General features: G+C 61.1%; 2 protein-coding genes across 2 annotated transcripts; one reads left to right on the top strand and one right to left on the bottom strand.

Annotated features, from left to right (window-relative positions):
* Window positions 1–195: 195 nt before the first annotated feature.
* On the top strand, window positions 196–4,634 carry MAMDC4 (MAM domain containing 4; the record flags this gene model as incomplete). The annotated part of the gene is made up of 14 exons (XM_032595532.1): window positions 196–376; window positions 979–1,095; window positions 1,198–1,332; window positions 1,442–1,578; window positions 1,647–1,866; window positions 1,937–2,074; window positions 2,171–2,289; window positions 2,373–2,463; window positions 2,674–2,820; window positions 2,991–3,125; window positions 3,237–3,364; window positions 3,476–3,584; window positions 4,068–4,243; window positions 4,378–4,634. Coding segments are annotated over 14 exons (1,875 nt in total), but the record flags the coding sequence as incomplete, so codon positions are not given.
* A 1,444-nt stretch (window positions 4,635–6,078) lies between these two features.
* On the bottom strand, window positions 6,079–9,792 carry EDF1 (endothelial differentiation related factor 1). Its single transcript, XM_030293778.1, has 5 exons — window positions 9,631–9,792; window positions 8,023–8,074; window positions 7,514–7,674; window positions 7,122–7,215; window positions 6,079–6,490 (listed from the first exon to the last, which is right to left on the bottom strand). Exons 1-5 carry the CDS (start codon window positions 9,706–9,708, stop codon window positions 6,429–6,431), a joined length of 447 nt encoding a protein of 148 aa, XP_030149638.1. The 5' UTR covers window positions 9,709–9,792; the 3' UTR covers window positions 6,079–6,428.
* Between the last annotated feature and the right edge of the window lie 10,973 nt (window positions 9,793–20,765).

Below are 20,765 nucleotides of genomic sequence, written 5' to 3' on the forward strand. Positions count from 1 at the left end.
CCAGCGTGGGGCGGCTGCAGTGGGGGCGTCTCCTGGCCCAGGAGAGCCGGGGCCCTGGCGCAGGCGCCCGCAGGACCGCTGCTGGTGAGGCCCAAGTCCCCCCATCTGCGAACTGCACCCCCAGAGGGGACCTCGCTGTGCCTCCTCTCACCAGGGAGTGTGCCTGCCCGGGGCGGCAGGGTGAGGGGGGCGGGGTGGGGGGCCCTGGCAGGAATTGGCTCTGAGAGGCCTTGCTCTTCCTCAGGGCACTTCCTGGCCCTGCAGAGGGCCTGGGGACAGCTCGCGGCAGAGGCCCGGGTCCTCACACCTCCCCTGGGTCCCTCGGGCCCCCGCTGTGAGCTCCACATGGCTTACTATTTCCAGAGTCACCCCCAAGGTACCCCCCCCCCGCCCCTCTGGCCCACCCCGCCCCGAGGCACCCTGCGGGAGGGTGGGGGAGGAGGGCTGGGCAGACCCACAGTGACCCCCTCGGCCAGGCTTCCTGGCCCTGGTCGTGGTGGAGGACAGCAACCGTGAGCTGGTGTGGCAGGCCCCGGGCAGCAGCCAGGGCTGGAGGATGGACAGAGTCCTTGTTGGGGCACGCCGCCGGCCTTTCCGCGTAAGGAGGGCCGCCTGGGGGGCGGGGGGGGGTGGGTGGGTCACGGAGCCAGCGCTGACTCGACAGCCCCCTCCCTTGTGCTCCTCGCGAAGCTGGAGTTTGTCGGCCTGGTGGACTTGGACGGCCCTGGCCGGCAGGGCGCTGGAGTGGACGATGTGACCTTGAAGGACTGCAGCCCCGTGACAGCCACTGAGAAGGACTCAGGTCCTTCTGCCCGCTCCCAGCCCCTACCCGGGGGCCTCTCCCCCCCGCCCCCCGTCACCACCTCGAGGGACCCTGGGAGCCCCCACCCCGGAGAGAAATTCTCACACCCTCTAGGGACACAGGGCGGGTGTGAGGGTGCTCGGGGCGTGCTGAGCCCACCACGGCCCCGCCCTCAGAGGTCTCCTGTAACTTCGAGCGGGACACGTGCGGCTGGTACACCGGCCACCTCACCGATGCCCACTGGCGCCGGATCCAGAGCCACGGCCCCGGGTATGACCACACCACAGGCCGAGGTAGCGCAGGGGCACCCAAGCCCGGGGGGCGGCTCTCGGTCTGGGCCAAGCCCCTCCTGGAACCCGGGGTCTCTGCAGCTCAGCCCGGTGTCCCTGCCGCAGGCTACTTCTTGCTCCTGGACCCCACGGACCCCCCAGCCCGGGGCCCTGGTGCCCACCTGCTCACCCAGCCCCAGGTGCCCACAGCTCCTCAGGAGTGCCTCTCCTTCTGGTATCACCTCCACGGGCCCCAGATCGGTGAGCGACCCTGGTGCTGGGCAGGGCCTCCCGGGTCCGGGGCTCTGCAGGGGCGGAAGCCTTCAAGAGTCGGGCTCTGGTCCCCTCCTACCCCCGCCCCCCTGTCTAGGGACACTGCGCCTGGTGCTGAGGCGGGAAGGAGAGGCAGACACGCTCCTGTGGTCTCGGACCGGCACCCACGGCAACCACTGGCACGAGGCCTGGGCCACCCTCCACCACCAGCCGGGCTCTGGCACCAAGTACCAAGTGAGGCCCCGCGCCAGGGCGGTGGGGGGCAGGGCCAGCCCACAGCCGCTCACCCCCTCTGCCCCCAGCTGCTGTTCGAGGGCTCCCGGGACGGCTACCACGGCACGATGGGCCTGGACGACGTGGCCCTGCGGCCCGGGCCCTGCTGGGCCCCCAGGCGGTGCTCCTTCGAGGACTCAGCCTGTGGCTTCTCCAGCGGGGGCCAAGGCCTCTGGACGCGCCAGCCCAATGCCACGGGCCACGCCGCCTGGGGCCCCCGCGCTGACCACACCACGGGGACGGCTCAAGGTTCGCATCGGGGGTGACGGAGGGGTGGGCAGAGGGGGCCACGTGGGGGGCTGACGCTGGCGCCTCCCAGGGCACTACATGGTGGTGGACACGAGCCCCCAGGCCCTGCCCCCTGGCCACGTGGCCTCCCTGACCTCAGAGGAGCACCAGCCTCTGGCCCGGCCTGCCTGCCTGACCTTCTGGTACCACCTGAGCCTCAGAAACCCAGGTGAGGGGTCTGCAGCCCGGGGGCCCCCCGAGCGGCCATCACCCCCCCCTCCCGCCCCCGCTGCTGCTGACCTGGGCTGGTCACTCGGCGTGGCAGGCGCCCTGCAGGTCCACGTGGGGGAGGCCGAGAGGCAGCAGGTGCTCAGCATCAGTGCCCACGGAGGGTCCGCCTGGCGCCTGGGGAGTGTGGACGTGCAGGCCGAGAGGGCCTGGAGGGTGAGTGCTGGGGGCAGGTGACCTTTCGCTTCCGGGGCCCGCCCGGACCACGCACGAGGCTGCCCTGCCCTGTCCCTGCCCAGGTGGTGTTCGAGGCGGTAGCCGCCGGCGTGGAGCACTCCTATATCGCGCTGGACGACCTGCTCCTCCAGGACGGGCCCTGCCCTCGGCCAGGTGGGAGCCCCGCGGCCGGGCCCCGGGCCCCCTTGTGACTGACCCGCGGCTGGTACCAGCTCCCGTGCGGACCGGCAGATGCCTGGCCTGGCCCCCTGGCCCCCCGGCCCCCCGGCCCCAGCAGGACACAGAGGGGAGGCAGCGGCGCTCACTGGCCGGGCTCCCCGGGGGCGTGGGGGCACCCCTGCTCACTGCCCAGGTCTCCCGCAGCTTCCTGTGACTTTGAGGCTGGCCTGTGTGGCTGGAGTCATCTGGCCTGGCCTGGCCTGGGAGGGTACAGCTGGGACTGGAGCAGTGGGGCCGCACCTTCCCGCTACCCCCAGCCCCTGGCGGATCACACTCTGGGCACAGAGACAGGTGGGTCCGAGGTGGGCAAGGGGCCCCGGGGCCACACATACACACACACACACCCCGGGGGCGCACGCACCCCACCCCGCCGCAGGCCGACCGGCCCAGCCCGTGGGGGCTCCCATCAGAATCAAGGGCCACGGCCGGTGAGCCAGGCACCCTGTCCCTCTCACCTCCAGGACACTTCGTGCTCTTTGAAACCCACATGCTGGGCCCGGGGGGCCAGGCGGCCTGGCTGCACAGCCAGCCTCTGCCCGCCACCGAGGCCTCCTGCCTCCGCTTCTGGTACCACATGGGCTTCCCGGAGCACTTCTGTGAGTGGGGCCGGGCCGGTAGCGACGGGTGCCGGAAGCAGCGGGGGCGGGTGGGGGCGGCCCTGCCCCACCGGGCTGGGGACCTGAGCCGCCCCGGCCCCCTTCTTGCAGACAAGGGCCAGCTGCGGGTGCTCCTGAACAGCGCCCGGGGCCAGCTGGCCGTGTGGAGCATGGGCGGGCGCCTGCGGCACCGGTGGCTGCTGGGCCAGGTGGAGGTGGCCAGCGCAGAGGAGTTCCAGGTGAGGCCGGGCTGCCCGGAGCCTGGCGGTTGCGGAGGCCCCAGGCCCCACCCTCCTCCTCCAGCCGGCGCAGGCTCCTCCATCCAGCCAGCCCCCTCTCCCTCTGGTCAGATCGTGTTTGAAGCCACTCTGAGCGGCCAGCCAGCCGTGGGGCCCATCGCCCTGGACGACGTCGAGTATCTGGACGGACGGCACTGCCAGCTGCCTGCACCCGGCCGGGGTAAGCGCTGCCCAGGTCACCCAGCCCCGCCCCAGATCCGCGACTCCGTCAGGCTTGGCAGCCTGTGGCCTGCACGGCTGCCCAAGGAGCCAGGAGAGCCACCGAGGCGGGACCTGCCCTGCCCCTCCCCCTGCCCACTGTCCCCTCCCTTTCTGGGCCGGGCCACCCCTGCCCTCGGTCCCTCAGGAGCTGAGTCGGCTCTCAGCCGTCCTCTGCGCTCCGCGCCCTCACTCCCAGACCCTGGAGGAGGTGCCCGGCGGGCCGGCGGCCGTGGCCAGCCTGCCCGTGGAGCCCACGCGGCCCACTGTCTCTTTGTGATGGAGGGCGGCTCTAGCTTGAGGCTGTGACCCCCGCCAGGTCTGGAGCCTCGTGCTGGCACGACCCGCCGGGGTTTCAAGGATGGGCCGTCCCAAGTGCCGCCTCAGGGGACAGGGCCGACAGGCAGGGTTGAATCCTCGGGCTCACACAGCCCTCGGACCACAGGGGACACGGTAGTGGCCACATCGGTGCCGGCTGCGGTCGGCGGTGCCCTCGTCGTCCTTGTCCTCCTCGTCCTGCTAGGACTGGCAGGACGACGCTGGCTGCAGAAGGGGGGCTGCCCGTCGCGGGGCGAGACAGCGGCTGTGGCCCCCGGCTTTGACAACATCGTCTTCAATGCGGTAGGAGCCCCGGGGTAGGGACAGGTGGGCAGGGCTGACTGGGGAGAAGCCCCCTGGTCCGCTCTCCCTGGCCAGGGCCGTCCACACGCGCAGCGGCCACCCGGCAGTCAAGAGGCCCCTCTCCTTCCTCCTAGGACGGTGTCACCCTGCCGGCCTCGCTCACCGACAGCCAATAGATGACACAGAGAAGACTCTGGCTCCTCACAAGAGGGTCGCCCCCTGCCCCCTTCCCCCAATCCCTGGCAGACAGAGCCCAAGGAACAACCCCTGCCCCTCCCCCAGGACGCACTGAGCCCCCACGCGGTCACCCAGCACCGAGACTGTCACCCACGTACCTGGGTACGGTCCTCACCCCGACAATAAACGCCCTGGCCCCCGAGGGCAGCCCCGACTTATTGGCTGAGGTCTGTGCACCCTGCTCTGTCAGCGGGAAGGTGGGCTCTTGGGGATCCCCAGAACTGACCCAACCTGCCTGAAAGGATGTGCTTGGGGGCACCTCCCACAGGTCTCAGTGACTCAGCTGACAGGTAACAGGCAGGCCACACGGGACGGGGCAGAGGGCTAGAGGCACCAGAGGCAGATACAGCGGGACCCTGAGAAGCCCCTGCCCCGGGCCGGGCGGGCATCCCAGCACTCAGGCCGTCCAGCCCAGCCTGTGGGAATCTGACCCAGGCCCCGTCCAGCCCCTGCCTTGCTGGGTGATTCTAATTCAGGACAGGGAGAAACCCCGGACACGGACTGACTAGCAAACGCTGAAGCGGCTGTCAGGGACATAAAGCTGGTCTGGTGAGGAAACGCCCTGCTTTGTCCGTGATTCCACATAAAGGTCCCACGTCCACTGTCCCATGGTAAAGGGTCCGTGCCATAAGTGTCCCCGAGCTCACCATCCCGTGGGCAAATCCGAGTGGTCCCCAGAATGATGTGTCTCAGAGGTCACTCGGTGCCCTGGGGATGCTGCTGAGGTCAATGGAAGGCAAACCTAAGGCTCCCGCCCTCCTGACCTCACGGGGTCCAAGGATGAAGGCAACCCCCCTCTCTCGGAGGTGTCAAGGCCCGTGGTGTGCCTACGTTCCCTCCTTGCCTAGTAAAACGGAGTCGAATCTTCCTAACCCAGGGAGGGTCCCCGGCTCTGCTCTTCCACAAGGGAAATTTTTTTTTAAAATTACTTATTCATTAAGTAAGCTCCAACCAAACCCAACGTGGGGCCTGAACCCACGACCCCTGAGACCAAGAGCCTCACGCTCTGGGGCACCTGGGTGGCTCAGTCAGTTAAGCATCCAACTCTTGGTTTCTGCTCGGGTCACGATCTGCCATGGCCTCATGAGTTCGAGCTCTGGGTCAGGCTCTGTGCTGACAGCGTGGAGCCTCCTTGGGATCCTCCCTCCCCCCTTCATTCTCTCTCAAAATTAATAAATAAACTTTAAAAAAAAATCACACGCTCCACTGACCGAGCCAGCCAGGCACCCCCACAGGAAGTTTTGACACGGCCCTGCCTGGGCCTGGAAGGTCCCACTGGGCACGGCCGTCCTGGGGAAGGGGAGACAGCCACACCTGCACAGCCAAGTGCCCCCTCCTGCCTGGGGTGAGACCACGTTGCCATCCAGCCCACTGGAGACTCCACGCCAGGGGAGGGCACGGGTCCGGGATCAAGGGGCTGACTAAAGCCTGTGGCCCGTCCCAGCAGACGGTGACGAGGAAGCGGCACCGCAGAGGGTGACCTTCAGGGTCCCTCAAGTACTCCCCAGGGCATGGGTCAGGAGAACCCTTTCTTCCCTACATCGTGGGCCAGAGAGAGACACACGCGGGGACCCGGCAGATCAGACCGGACACCAGCAGGAAGGGCAACACGTTTATTAGCTTCTCTAAAAGCCAACTGGAGAAGACATCTTCTCTTCTGGGTCAGGCCACCCCACCCCACAGCCCCGCCAGCGTGAGGTGGTCCCGCTCAGAGCTCCCCGGGGAGCCGCCCCGAGGCTGGGCAGACACCAGGGATGGGAAGGAAAAAAAATCAGGAGAAGCAATACTTTGCAAGGTTTTGTTTGACAGCAGGGTAGAGGGGGTTCCCGGGCAGGGCTGACGCCCCGCGTTCCGCTCGGCCACGTGAAGAGACCACGCTGGCACCGGTGGTCAAGGGGAACCAGCCAGGCGAGATCAGCCGGAACGCACTGATTTCGAGGCTTTGTGTTCATTTCGCCCTGGGCCCCTTCTCAATCGGCTTCCCGATATCCTTCCCCCGGAGCTTCAGGCCTGAAAGAGCCATTGGCCCGCTCACCGCCACGGCGCCCCGTCTGGGACCCAAGAGGCGGGGCGGCGCCACAGCGTCCCCACCCATCCGCCCTGACACGGCAGCATTGCCCGCACGACCTTCTCCATGGGAAGGGGGGAAGGAGGGAAGGAGGGAAGGAGGGAAGGAGGGAAGGAGGCGGGAGAGAGCAGGGAGGCGGAGGATCACCAGCAGTCCTGGCTGGGCTTAGCTCCCCACGTGCACCTGCCAGCCCCCCAGCGGACAGGGCCGACGCCCCTCCCAGAACCAGAACCGGGACTCCAGCGTTCTGGGAGCTCCCCGTGCTGGGGGCCATGCTGACACCAGAGAGGAAGTCAATGCCCATGGCGGCAGGGGAGGGGGGGACACAAGTGCCTGAACAGGAGGGCCACTGAGCCCTCTGTCCACAGGCCCAGAGGGTGCTGGCCAGCAGGAGAGGGAGGAGTAGACAGGATGTGAAAGGTGAAAGCAGGGGAAGGCGCCCAAGACGGTGCCCTCATGAGCTTCTTAGGGGTCTGGAGAATTCCACGGCCTCAGGGGCCATCCTGTGCTCAGTGAGGGCACCTGGTCAGAGGGCAGCAGCGGAGACCCAATAAGGGACCTAAAGACACTCACCAATAGCTCTCTCGATCTTGCCCAGAACCTGGTTATTAGGAATGGCCCGTCCGCTTTCATAGTCCGCGATGACCTGTGGCTTTTCGTTGATTTTCTAAAGAAACGTATCACACGCATAGCGGTTCGGTAAGAAGAGGCCACGAAGCTAGCACACAGCCAAGGGAGTCGCCACAAGCACCACCTTCCAGGCAGCACGCGGCCGAGGGCCTTACTGAGCAGCTGGGGCTACACGCGCTGGAAGCCACCTCGTGCTGGAAAGGAACTTACATCCGCCCTGACCCGGCTTCCAGAGAGAATCCCAGGGCCAAGGGCAAACAAGGCCTTGAGTCCCGGCCCCCTCCCCCCACCCCCTCCCCCCGCCAAGCCTGGGAGGACGACCCTGCCGCGCTCACCGTGGCCAAGTCCTTCTGAGTCAGCCCCTTGCTCTGCCGGCCTTGCTGGATCACCTTGCCCACCTCCAGGGTCACCCGGTCGTGGTGCAGCTCCTCAGTCTCCCGGTCCAGCTTGGCCGTGTTCTTGGTGATCGAATGCTGTTTGTTCTGGCCGGCGGCCCCTGGACCAGCATGCGACAAAAACAGAGGACAGGGTTTGCAACAAACCCAAAACAAAGCCGTTTCAAGACGGGAACCAGGCATGACAAGCGACCTGTGCCAGGGAGACACGGGAAGCCAGGTATCCAAACACGGGGAAGTCACAGGCATGGAGTCCAGAATTCTGTCCTCACTACAGGAAGTGAGCACAGCTGCTCAGCTAAGACCCCAGGCGTCCCCCAGCCCCGCAGCGGCCCCAGCTGCCGGAAGCCGCCCCGACACCCCTGGGGGCAGCACAGGCGAGGCGGGCACCTGTCACAGAGATGCCCGGACAGCGCACCCTCGTTTTGTGAGGTAGCACAAGTACTCACACTTCTTGGAAGTCTCCACATCTTCTCCCCGTCTCTGAGCTGCTAGGATAGCCTAGAACGTCCAGAAAAGGGTTCTGGTCAAAATCGGCTTTGGCAGGGTCTGGCAAACACCAGCTGAGGCCGCTGTTAGCCGGACAGCACGCGTGCGCACAGCAGGTGCCTCTGGAGCCCGGGGAAGCCCGGCTCGGAGCTCACGGCCCCAGGCACTGCTGCACTTCCAGACTGACAAGCTCGGCTGGTGCGAAACCCAAGCTCACCTCGCAAAACCCTCCCTCTGCTATCAGGTACGAGGTACCCCCGCGCCCGCCACCCCCACCCCTCGCTTCCTCACTGCGGACAAGCACAGGCTGACGGGTTCCTCTGAGAAATCCGTGCTCACGGCGGACCTACTCCTCCACTAGGCTCTCCTGCAAAACCAGGAAGGAAGGTCAAGCGCTGGCCTGGTGCAACCTTCCTCCGTGGACCTGACTCCTGAGAGGAGAGCCCAGCCCCCAGACATCACCAACGAGAGCAATACCCTTCCGTCTACGTTTGCCAAAAGTTAACGCAACGTATTTCTTGACAATTCTGACGCCTCGGAGAAGTGACCGGGGCCCTTCTGAGTGTGATACGTTCAGAGATGCTTTCTAGACATGTTCGGGTGACTCCTAGCTTACGGCTATGAAATTTCCTCTGGGGAAAAAAAAAAAGGAACAGCGGATTTGGTGTTGACCATGCAAATGATAAGGTCAGGGCAGGTCAGCGACTGCCAGGTGCTAGGGCTGCACCCAGTCCCGGCCCAGACCGGGCACCAGGGCGCAGGCCCCAGGCCCGGCAGAGGTGGTCACTGAAGCTCACAGGTGAATTCCGCATAGATTAACCAAGCTAGAGACCGGTTACCAAGTACCTCCCAGGGCGTGTCATCTACACTTGAAAGACCCAGAAGCACTGGGTCTCTAGGCCACCTCAGCCCAGTCACAGGGACCCCCGATGGCCTGAAACGCGCCTCCGCGATGCTCCACAGGCAGCGTCAGGCTGCCCAGGCATCTGCGGGAGAGACCCTGGGGGCGTCCGTACCGCCTCCGCCCCCTATCTGCACCGCGGCCCCCAGTCCCCGCCCCCAGGTCCACCTCTTCAACCTCACCTGGTCCCCCATCCCCCCCATCCCGGCTGTCAGAGGCCGCAAGTCCACCCTGTCCCCGTCCCTATTTACAGCCTCACCCCCGGACCTGTGTCCCTGGCTCCAAAGACTGCTGGGCCCTTCCGCACCCACCCCAGCGCAGCCGGTCCACGCCCCCACCATCTCCCTCACCCCTCCGTCCTCCCACCACGCCGACCTGTCGTCCCATACCCTGCGGCCGGGCCCTGGCCCTTGCCCGCACCCCGCCTCTGTCGTAACTGTCCGAGCCCGGCCATTTTCCTCACGCCGGTCTCCTGTCTCCTAGCCCCGGCGCCATCCCCTCACGCAGGCCCCTTGCTGATCCGCCGCCCCCTGGCCCACCCAGCCCCGGTCCCCACCCTGCCCCTAGTCCCCGTCCCCACCGGGTCCCCCATCCCCGGGCTCCCCGCCCCGCGGCCGCCCCGCCCGCGCGGCCGCCCCTGAGTCCCGAGGCCCACACGGCGCCGCACCTGCTTGGACTTGGCCTGGGCGGCCGTGGGGCCCTTCTTGCGCAGCACCGTCACCGTGTCCCAGTCGCTCTCGGCCATGGCGGGCAGGCAGGTCCGGCGGTCCGTCCGGCGGCTCCGCGGCAGCTGCTCGAGACCCGGCGACGCGACGTCCCCTCGTCGCTCGGCCGCTTCCGGCGCCCGCCGCCGACCCGCCCCCGCCTCCCCATTGGCCGGCGGCTCGGGGGGCGGGCACTTCCCTCTTCTCAAGGCCAATCCGCGCCCGGCTCGTCCGGGGGATCGGCGGGCGGCGCGCGACGTGGGGAGGGAGGCGTCGGGGCCGTGCGCGGCCCGGGCGCGGAGGGTGCTCTGACGGCGCCCTGGGCTAGGCCCGGGGACGCTGGCGGCAGGGCGAGGGGACGCGCGGTGGGGACAGCGGATCCCCGCTGGGGGGAAAGTGGGGAGGGGCGACTCGGAGAGGAGAGGGGGCACCGGTGTGCGGGGGAGACCAGGGCCCCTAGGAGGCGGAGGGGTGCGGTGGGGCGATGCGCAGGAAGAGCAGGGGTGCGGTGGGGGAGAGGGCGCCAATAGGAGGGATGGCGTGAGTGGGGAGGGTGCCGGGGCCCGCCGAGAGGACAGGACCGCGGAGCCCCGACCCCAGTGGGGGACTGGCGGCCCCGCAGGCGCTCGGTGGGCCCACACCTAGCTCTCTGGTCCACCTTTGGGCACGGGGAGGGACCACCCCCTTCCCGGTCACGTGCGCGGTGGGGATGCGGAAAACTGGATGCCAAGGGACACGTTGCCTCCTGAGCTTTTCTGTATTTGAGCTCAGTTTCTGTTTCGTGCTTTTTATTTCGTCACCCTGCACGCAGTTTGAAGTTCAGTTTCCCTGGAGTTGCGGTCACGTGTTGCGAAGATGTTGGGGACGAGGGTGGATCCGGGTTTGGTGGGGCCTAAAGCATATGCAATTTGGGGAGGGTCTCTCAAAAAAAAAAAAAGTAAAATGATAAAATAAGCTTAGTTACAAAAGTTAATATTCTTGTATAACGTGTATATTTTGTATAATGTTAAAAATGGATGCTTTATTTTACAGTAATTACTAGTTTACAGATAACTTACATAATGAGAAGTCAGTACGTTTTCAAAAGCCGACAAACTCCTCAAGCATCACAAAGTTTGGAAAAATAACATTTGTACGAAGTATCAAATGCATCTCTTTAATGCTTTTGCTTACATTTTTGGCCGTATTCTCTTGGCCACCTCATGACTTTGCAGAATGGTCTTATGAAAACAGCAGAAAGACTCCTCAGACATTTCCCTAGGCCGTTTGACAGAATTTGTACCTCATCTTTGGTATTGACGTTGGTTTGGGTAACACTTGGGGCTTTGCATAGATGCGCTCACCCTTGGTGGCATTGCTATGGCTCCCTGCTCCACAGACGGGAATTCTGACAAATGCAGTCCCCGTCTAAAAGAAAAAAGATATACGGTACGTAAAATTGTGTCTACTGTGTTATGGAATACATTTATCGGAGAAGATAAACGTATCGGGTGCGCGCCCCGGCACCTTCCCCACTCACGCCCTTTATCCAGATGTTGGGGAGAACCAGGTCCTCTGCTCCCAATTTGCAGACTCACTTCTGGTTCAGAGCACAAATCTTGTTTTCTTCCTCACTTCCCCGTGCCTAGACTGTGGGGGTGGGCAATTCGCAGCCATAGAGGACGTACCCACCCGGGGAAGGCAAGCAAAACAACATCATAAAAATCTCCCATAAACCCAACTAAATGCATCCCAACTCGAGATCGCCATAGTGGGGTCCCAAAAATGCCGTGGTCTCCCCAGTGGGCCCCAGAAAGAGTGTGATGAAGGAACAGCCTACCCGGAAAGAGGCAGCGGCCTTAACCGATCGTTAACATGAGGTCCGTGGATTTCGCCAACATTTGACCACGTGAACCCACTACAGGGCCCTCGGGAGTCGTGGCTGGGATCCCGGCAAGAGAAGTTGCATCGGCTCCGCGGCGTGGCAACTGCCCTGGTGGCTCAGGCCCAGAGGACGGCCGTCCAGACCTAGGTGTCCTCTGTCCGCGCGGGCATCTGCCGGTATCCGCACAGCCCCATCCAGCCTTTGGTCAGGAGTCCAGGCCCGAAGCCACAAAGATTTCCGGTGCCCCTGTCCTTGTGGCGTGCCCTCCTACAAGGACGCGGGTGGTGCAGGTGTCTGCGCCTCCTCCCGCTCACCGGCGCACAGCCCCTCCGGGCTCTGGGTGCTTCCAGTTGACTCAGGGTCCAGGGAAGAGTAGCGTTGGGGACGGAGCCGGAGCGGGTGTCACACAACCAGCTTTAGGAGGCCTGGTAAGCAGTGCGTAAGCAGTGACTGGCTCTCAGCAGTGCCCTCAAGGCTCCCTCATCGCACAGCGTGTGTCCGAAGTTCCTTCCTTTTTAAGGTTGAATACTATTCCGTCGTGTGCCCCTACCAAAACTGGCCATTCACCCAGCCAGCCAGCCAGCTGCGGACGTGGGTTGCTTTCGCCATTAGCCGTTATGAATGATGTCATGGGTAATCCTGCTATGAACACAGATGTACACGTAGCTTTTCGCCACCCTGCTTTCAATCCTTTAGACATAAGGAAGTGGAATTGTTGGGTCGTATGGTATTTCTGTTTTCGAGTCCCACCATCTTCGGACTTCCCTTGCTTCCAAATGAGAAGTCAGGGGTGGGTACCGTCGTTGGTAACATCGTCCTCTGCAAGTCATGTGACATGTTCTCCACTTTCAAGATTTTCTCTTGATTTTTGGATTTTCCTTTCAAGTGCCCAGGTACACATTTGGTTTTTTATTTGGGGGAGAGACAAGAGTGTGGAGGCAGTGGAGGAGGGGCAGAAGGAGAGGAGGGAGACAGGATCCTAAGCAGGCTCTGCGCCGACAGCTTCAAGCTTGACCCGGGGCTCGAACTTGTGAACTGAGAGATCATGACCTGAGCCAAAGTCGGAGGCTTAGCCCCCCAGGTGCTCACTTTTGTTTTTATTTATCCTACTCGGGTTTCCTGAGCTTCTTGGATACATACGTTAATGTTGTTCGTCACGTTGGGATGATTTGGGGGCGCCTGGGTGGCTCAGTAGGTTAAGCGCCAGACTTCAGCTCAAGTCATGATCTCACGGTTTGTGGGTTCGAGCCCCACATCGGGCTCTGAGAGCCCGGAGCTGCTTCGGATTCTGCGTCTCCCTCTCTCTCTGCCCCTCCCCCACTTGCACTCCGTCTCTGTCTCTCAAAAATGAATAAGTATTAAAAAAAAAAGGGGACGATTTTTACTAGTGTTTAGATATCTTAATTTTTCTGTCCCACTCTTTGTCTTGTCTTTCTCTGGGATGTGATCCTGGTAGTTCTGTCCGTCCCACCGTTCTTTTTTCAACCTTTATTTGCTCTGCTCTTCAGATTGGATAATATCTCCGGCTATTTTCAGGGGCCCTCAGCCTATTTTCTGCTTCTCTGATACGGTATTTAGCCCAGAGAAATTTTCCCTCCAGCTGCTATATCCAGGCTGTCTCCACTGTAGGCGTCACAGGAGGTGACATCTGGGCTTCACCCCCAGTGCACAAGGTGTCGTGGGTCTGACGGTTCCAGACAGACGCCTGCAAAGAAGAGGCCTCTTCGAGATTTGAACACGAACGACCCACTGAGTTTGCCTTTGGCAAAGAGCACTGTGCCCACAGTGTGGAGAGCGGGGGCCTGTACGTGGGGCTGGGGCGGTGTCCAGGGGACAGTGCTTTGGACTGGCCAGGGCCTAAGGAGTGGACAGGTGCCTGGAAGGGGCGGAACACCCTATGGAAGCCGATGATGTCAGGTTGGATCCACACACCGACGTGCCTCTTGCTGATTGTTGACTTAAAAGTTACTGGTTATTTCCTTTGTCAGCATTTCGATGGATATTGTTAATAGCAGATCCCCGTAATACACTATGATTGTATTTCCTTTCCCAGGAAAGCTCCAGTAGCTTTCAGACCAGGAGTACGTGGGAGGCACATGTTTTGAGACACAGCACGTTTGAAAGTGTCTTTATTACATGAATTATAGATTGGAACACGTTTTGTCTTGGATTTCAAAAGCGTGTTCCCTTGTCTTCTAGTGTCCACCTTTCTGTTGAGATGTCCCATGCTTTCCTGGCTGTCAGTCCTTCCTGAATGATCTGCTTTGTGTGGGTGTATCCTCTCTCGCTCTCGCTCTCACTCTCTGAAAGTTTTCAGAATCTTTTATCCTCCCTCCTTTTTCCTGCAATTTCATGATGTGGCTTTCTTTCTTTTTTTTTTTCTTCCATTTTTTTCAATGTTTATTTTTGAGACACACACACACACACACACACACACACACACAGCACAAGCAGGGAAGAGGTAGAGAGAGAGGGAAACACAGAATCCGAAGCAGGCTCCAGGCTCTGAGTTGTCAGTGCAGAGCCCGATGTGGGGCTTGAACTCAGGAATCACAAAAGATCATGACCTGAGCGGAAGTCGGGGGCTTAACCGACTGAGCCCCCCAGGTGCCCTCTTGTGCTATTCCTTTCATAACTTCTTCCTCTCTATTGTCTGTTTCCACTCTCTGAAACCACTGTTACTAAGATGTTAGAGTCTGGCATTAAGAGTCTAACGCTCGGGGCGCCTGGGGGGCTCAGTCGGTTGAGCGTCTGACTTGGGCTCAGGTCATGATCTCACGGTTCATGGGTTGGAGCCCCGCATCGGGCCCTGTGCGACAGCTCAGAGCCCGGACCCTGCTCCAGATTCTGTGTCTGCCCCTCCTCCCCTCACTCTCTGTCTCACTCTGTCTCTCAAAACTAAATCAATGTTAAAAAACATTTAAATTCCTTTTCTTTCTGTTCTACTTTTGGGAGAGTTTCGAAAGTTATAATTGTTCTACAGACATTTTTCTCTAACCCGATGGCACATCTTGCATTTCTAAGTGCTCCCTGTTTTGTTCCGTGTGCCCCGGCGGGGCCCCCCGTCTCACAGGGCTTTCGCTCTTCTCCTGTGCGGGTGCTGATTTCAGCTCTGTTCACGTTTTCCTGTGGCACCCGCAGCGCCCCTGCTCTCCTCCCGTCAGGTCTGGTGTCTGTGTCTCACTCAAGTGTGCGACAACCCTCCGCTGTCTGTCACACTGCAGAGGAGGAGCTGGGAGCCTTGTGGCGTGCCGGGGTCTTCCAGGGTGGGCTCTCGTTCAGGGTGATCGGGCTGGGATGCAGCGCTTTCTTCCGAGGGTCCCAAAGAGCAGTATCTCGCTGACCCACTGTCTCCTGCTTAGCCTTACTGCCAGCTTCAAGGGAGCCCGGCGGCCCTGAGGCCGGAGAACCACCGGATTCACCGCCCACTGCCCGCCAGTGAGGAAGGGAAAGTCACCCGGATGTGCTGGCTGGGGAGGAGATCGGGGGTCCGGCTGTCCTTGCACGGATTTCCGGCCAGTCCTGCAGCGTGCAGCCCCTGCCCGCAGGCCCGCCTCCGCTGACACCACCTCGTCCTGCGGCCCAAAGGCTAGATCGTAACAACACTAGCTAAAAGTTCTGCTGCGTGCTACCAATTCCGGATAACGTCAGTGATAAAATACCGCTCCAGATACCTCTTGACTTCAGCACAAGTGGGTAGACTTCGCATCAGCACACTGATGGAGACCTATCTTTGGACACGCGCTGCATGCGTGCAAATCAGCTACAACTTTGTTTCTAGGGGGAGCTCCTAAACGTTGGGTGCACCGTGTTTCCAGCCCCGATGGGATTTTGTTGTCCTGTGTTTAAATAGAAAACCAGAGCACATCGGTGCAGCCACTAATGCGCTTGAGTTATTTGAGTCCTGTCATTCCGGGTGGCCACTTGGAGTTTTCATTTGAATTCACAGTTTTTCAGCAGCAGAGATGTCCAAAAGCCACTAGGATTGCTTGCGGTCGAGTCACAATTTCCAGAAGGTGACGTAAAGTGGGATTTTTATGACTCTTTGCCAAATGTATCCTGTTTCAAGTTCCCCCTAATCTGTGGCTTCGAGCGAAAGAAAATTACCCAAATTAAGGTTAGTAAAAAGTTGGACCATCTGTGAGCAAAAATAGACAAATACGGCCGGGCTGTCTCTTGAACGTGAGAAGAAAAAGGAGATCGGTCCTGACAAGTTTATCATCAAATTTGCAGATATTGAGGCGGAAAAACGGACTGGATTATAACATCAATCACTACAGCAAAAGACTTGTACGTTGGTGTAAGTATTCCCTTGCTCATGAAAAAATACAACAATGGAGAGAAACTTCTAATCCATCATTTTTTCCTTGTTTGTATGTTTTTAATGTTTATTTATTTGTGAGACAGAGCGTGAGTGGGGGAGGGGCAAAGAGCAGGGAGACGCAGAATCCAAAGCAGGCTCCAGGCTCCGAGCTGTCAGCACAGAGCCCGACGGAGGACGAACCATGAGATCATGACCTGAGCCAAAGTCGGACGCTTAGCCGACTGAGCCACCCAGGCGCCCCTATCCTTGTTCGTATTTTCTGTCGAACGCATTTCCCTTTCTTACCAGCATGATTGTTTACGTGAGGTTCAGCCAAGGAACATTTGTACTGCTTGCCATCACTGAATATTCTTCGGTTCTGTGCAGGAGGGAGATTAAAAAGGATCCCACCAGTGTCCGGTTCCCCAGCAGGCCGGGAGGACTGGAAAGGCCCCGTGTGCAGGAGGACAAGGCAGGGAGGTCACCCTGTGAGGGAGCACGGGCACCGGGGAGCGACTCCCTTCAGCCCCGGTCAGCGTCAGAGGGTAGGACCACCTAGACCAAGCGGGGACAGGGCATCGGCAGATGGTCACTGGGAGAGAGAGATGCCAGCTGGCTGGAGAGGGTGGGGGCTGACAGGTGTGGCCTGGGGTCTGGGGAAGCAAGGAAGGACGGTGGACAGGTGGGAGGACCAGGGTTGGAGGTCCCATTTGGGCTGAAGAATGCTGGGGTTCAGGGTTACAGCTGAACAGGGGGAGCCCCACTGCAGAGGGCAGCGGCGGTGGGCCAAGGAGAGCTCGCTGTGGCAGGGTGGAGAGACCCTGGGAGGGCCACTTGGAGCCTCCCAGAGACGGGGCTGCGGACCTTGGCCGGGTGATCAACTTGGTGGGTGCGAGTGTGAGCAAAGCCACCTCACGGTCTGCACGTTTGAAATGAGGCAATCAGAGCAAGGTCCCTGGAGAGAGCAGGTGCTCGCGGCGCCCTCAGGGCCCGGGCTGCAGTTCCGGCTGGGCCCGGCAGAGGGCGGCTGCGGACCTGCTGCTGTGCCCGTTGGGGAGGGGCGAGGTGGGCCAGGAGGAGGGTGGTGGCATCAGGCTCCAAAGACGGCCCTGGGGACCCGAACTCTGGAACTCTGTCCAGCCATTAGTTACCGGATCGTGCCTTCATCTATCCAACAAAAACGAGCCAGGAACTGAGCCCCGAATGTGGCCAAAGGGACCACTGCCAAACAGGGACCCATATCTGGGGAAGAGACATACGACCTGATTTGAGTTACATGGGATGTGGGGAGGAGGATCCCTCTTAACTCAAGGCCACCAGGAGAGAGACTCCTCTATCTGGAGACCTTCTAAGGCCTGCAGAGGGCTCAGGGGGCTGCCAAGTGCCTGGGAGAGGAAGGGAGCTGGTCCCGGTAAGGGCCTGGCTGGTGCAAATGCCCTGGGGCTAGACCTGCCCAGTGAGCGGAGGCTAGAGATGCCCCGGGCAGCCTGGGCTGTTTTTTGTTTTTTGGTTTTTGTTTTAAGGTAATCTCTATGCTCAAACTCACAACCCTGAGATCAAGAGTTGCATGCTCTCCTGGATGAACCAGCCAGGTGCGCCCAGACTGGGCATTTTAAATTCTGCCCGTGAGGTTGTGGCCTGGGCCTTTGGCTCCAGGGTATGGTGTGGCATTTCTGTTCTGAGGTTGGCTGGAGGGAGGTGGGTGCTAAACGGAGTAGGGAACCTCTGCGGAGTGTGCTTCCGGGTGGGAGAATCGGGGGTGATCTTTGTTTTCTCCGTGGTACTTTTCTGTGTTTTCCAGAGCTTCTGAAGTGACCTTCTGTTGCTTAAAACACACACGGTTTTCAACTGGTAATATCATCGGGTGGGTTTTAAAACGTGGGGTGGTGTAGAGTGAACGTGTCCCCTCCTCTTCCCCCCTCACCACTCTTACGACTTTCTGCGTCTCTTTCCGAGTCTACAGGGAATTGAGGTGGGCATGGAAGCTGTCGCCCGCCTCTGCTCCCAGAGGACGCTGTGTTCTGCACATGTGGGTCACCACGAGTGACTTCGGCACGGGGTCACTGCTGGGGGCCAGCCCTGGGCTGACCCTTCAGGATGCCGGCTTCTCCTCCTCCTCTCTGCAGCTCTGGGACGCCCCCGCCCTGCTGCTAAGTTAGCACGAGCCTCACCACCCGTGCGTTTCTCCTTTCTGAGGGGGTTGCCCTGGGAGAGGGACTGCGGCAGGTGTGCACTTTGTTGGGGGGGGGCGGGGGGCGCCCCTCCCGGCCGGCCTTTCTAGAAAGGTTCTGTCAGATGACGGTACAGTGAGAGCAAACCCGGTGTCTTTCGGAAGCTGCTGCCCAGGGGGAGCCTTCTCATGTCTGAGAAACGAGACAGGACAGAAACTGGGTTGTGTTTGGTAAGGGAGCCCGTCCTTAGTGGGGGGCCTTTCCTCTGGGGACAGTGCTGGGCACAGGAGGGACCTCCCGTGTCCGGATCCCGAGCGGGGGCCTGGGTCAGCCCTCCTGCCTCAGGCTCCAGCGCACAAGCCCGAGTAAAGGACATGAGGCCTCTGAAAGGGGCAGCCTGTTGGGAGAGGAGGTGCCGCATTCAGAGGTGTCCCTGGGCACAGATGACCCCGTGGGAAAGGAGAACGGAGGGGCTGCCTGCCCTCTGGAGCTCGGGCCATCGAGTGGAGTGAGCGCGGGAGTCCAGAGACTCACTGGCAGCCGATGGACCCTCCTGCCCCGGAGCAGCCAGTGTTCACGCCGCAGCACGAACCCCAATCTGCAGCCGGCCCATGCCTCTCTCTGGGGGGCGCTGAGGTCCATGACGGTGGCCTTCTGCGGCCTCCCAGACCCCAGCCTTCAGGGAGCAGGGTGAGCACGGTGCGGGCCTTCCTGGGGCTGCTTGGGGCTGTCCCGGGCCCTCCCTGGGCCCTCCCACCGTGGCTGCCTCGGGTGGAGTTTTGCTTTCCTTTCGGCAGGAAGGAACCTGAGTGGGAATCCCCTGAGCCGCCCGACGACCAAAGTGACTCACCCCTTTCCAGCAAGCCGGGACTGAGGTGTCCCCAGACCGAGCAGGCCGGTGGGGGCGGGTCGGCCACTTCCCAGTCGGGGCTGGGCCAGGGCTTCCTCCCCCTGTTCTTAGCGCTGCAAGCCCCAAAGGCCTGCTTTCATCAGAATCCAAGGTTTTAAAAACGTGTGTGTGAAAATCCTTGGAAACAGCCAAGTCTAAAAGCACCTTCAGGCTAAAACCACCGGCAGGTACTTTAAGATTGCTCAGCTCTTTGGGCACCAAGGTCTGCAAGGGGTTGCCTGCCCAGGAGGCAAGAGCTTGGCCGGGAACGTCTCTCCTGGACTCTGGGGCCTCTCTCAGGCTTCTGCGCTGTCCCCGATCCTGCAAGAGTGAGGTCTGACAGTCTCCGGAACCTGCTGCAGAAAGTAGCCAATTAGGACAGCTTCCTGATCTTACCCTTAAGGAAGGGGGTGGGGGTATACCGCTGCAGGCGAACCTCCTCTTTACAACAAGAGCCATTTCCTGCCGGGCAGCTGGTGGGTACACAGCTCGGCCTTGGCCTCCCAGACGCCAGGAGGAGCTCACTAGGTGACGGTGATGGGGCTTGAATGAAACCTCCACTGAACCTGTAGTTTGGACGGGGAGTTGCCTGTGGCAAACTCAGCCCGGAAATTCACGGAACCCGGCCGCTATCCGAGCTCTATCAGAGGCAGGACAGCCTTGCTGCCGTACCCGAGGATGTGGCATTTTAGAAAGGGGACTCCAGACCGCACAGAGCGTAGAGCACTTAAATCGAGTAACTTCAAAGCCAGCCTGTTTTTTGGTTTGGACTGTTCCCATTGCTCAGATGACCCCCTCAGAGTGGGGGTGCTGAATGTGCTGTGTGACTTGGGGGAAGGAATCTCACCTCTCTGAGTCTCTATTTCTTTTTCTGCAAAATGGAGTGAGCAGTTGCCACCTCTGAACACTGGCATGAGACAAAACGAGATGTTTGTCACATATTTGGCAAAAGCTGTGTTTGGTGAGAGATAATCCGCTTTATCCCAACTGTCCTTTGGCAGATCAAGAAACAGACTGGCCTCAGGTCACACACGTGGAGGAAGTGATGGGGTCAACATTCGTATCCCCCCTCCCCCCGGCGCTGCCCCCCTTTTCTGCTAAGGCCACTGCCTTGTTTCTAGATGCTGCGTGTTCCACATTTCCATGTGTCAGGAAGCCCTCCGTTTTTGGCTTTGTTTGCTGGTGAAATTCCCACAACATAAAATTCACCATTGAAATCATTTTAAAGGGTACGATTCAGTGGCATTTGTACATTCATAATGTTGGGCAACCATCGCCGCCATGTGGTTGTAGAACATTTCACAACCCCGACAGCCGACCTTATGTGCTTCATACTCTTTAAGTGAGCAGGGCGTTTTTGTATTTTTTTTTTTTTTTTTCAGAGTTGTGACCCAAACCGGGGCCCAGCTGTGAGCAGGACTCCGGGGAGGGGGGAGGTGCCGCCGCCGTGCCCGCGGCCCGGGCTGACCCTTCGCGGGCATCGGCCAGGCTCTCAGGAGGTTAGAAGCACGGAAGACCTTCACGCAGGCCGGCCCCGCACCGCGCGACGAGGACACAACGCCCGGCACCCACCTGCTCTGCTCGGACAGAGCCTGGGCTGGGCTCAACTTAAGTACCCACGCAGCGGCGGCTCTGACCAATCGGCGCCCGCTGCGGCTCCGGCGCGCTCCTGGTTGGGTCCCGTGTCAGTCTGTCAGGGGGGCGGGCCAACGCGGAGGGCGGGGGGAGATAACTGGCCAATCGGAGCCAGCTGCGGCTGGCTGAGCGCTCCTGGTAGGGCCCCGCGTCAGTCAGTCAGGCGGGCTCGGGGGCGGGCCCGCAGCGGCTGTGGCGGCGGCGGCGGCGGCGGCGGCGGCGGCGGCGGCGGCGGC

Source organism: Lynx canadensis, chromosome D4 (genome assembly GCF_007474595.2).
Source record: "Lynx canadensis isolate LIC74 chromosome D4, mLynCan4.pri.v2, whole genome shotgun sequence".
Classification (NCBI taxonomy): Eukaryota; Metazoa; Chordata; class Mammalia; order Carnivora; family Felidae; genus Lynx; species Lynx canadensis.

Coding starts and splice junctions, on each gene's coding strand:
- EDF1 (XM_030293778.1), bottom strand. CDS start 9,708: ATGGCCGAGAGCGACTGGGACACGGTGACGGTGCTGCGCAAGAAGGGC. Junction 8,075..9,630: donor CCCAGGCCAAGTCCAAGCAG/GTGCGGCGCCGT, acceptor TGGACGTTCTAG/GCTATCCTAGCAGCTCAGAG. Junction 7,216..7,513: donor CTCAGAAGGACTTGGCCACG/GTGAGCGCGGCA, acceptor ACGTTTCTTTAG/AAAATCAACGAAAAGCCACA.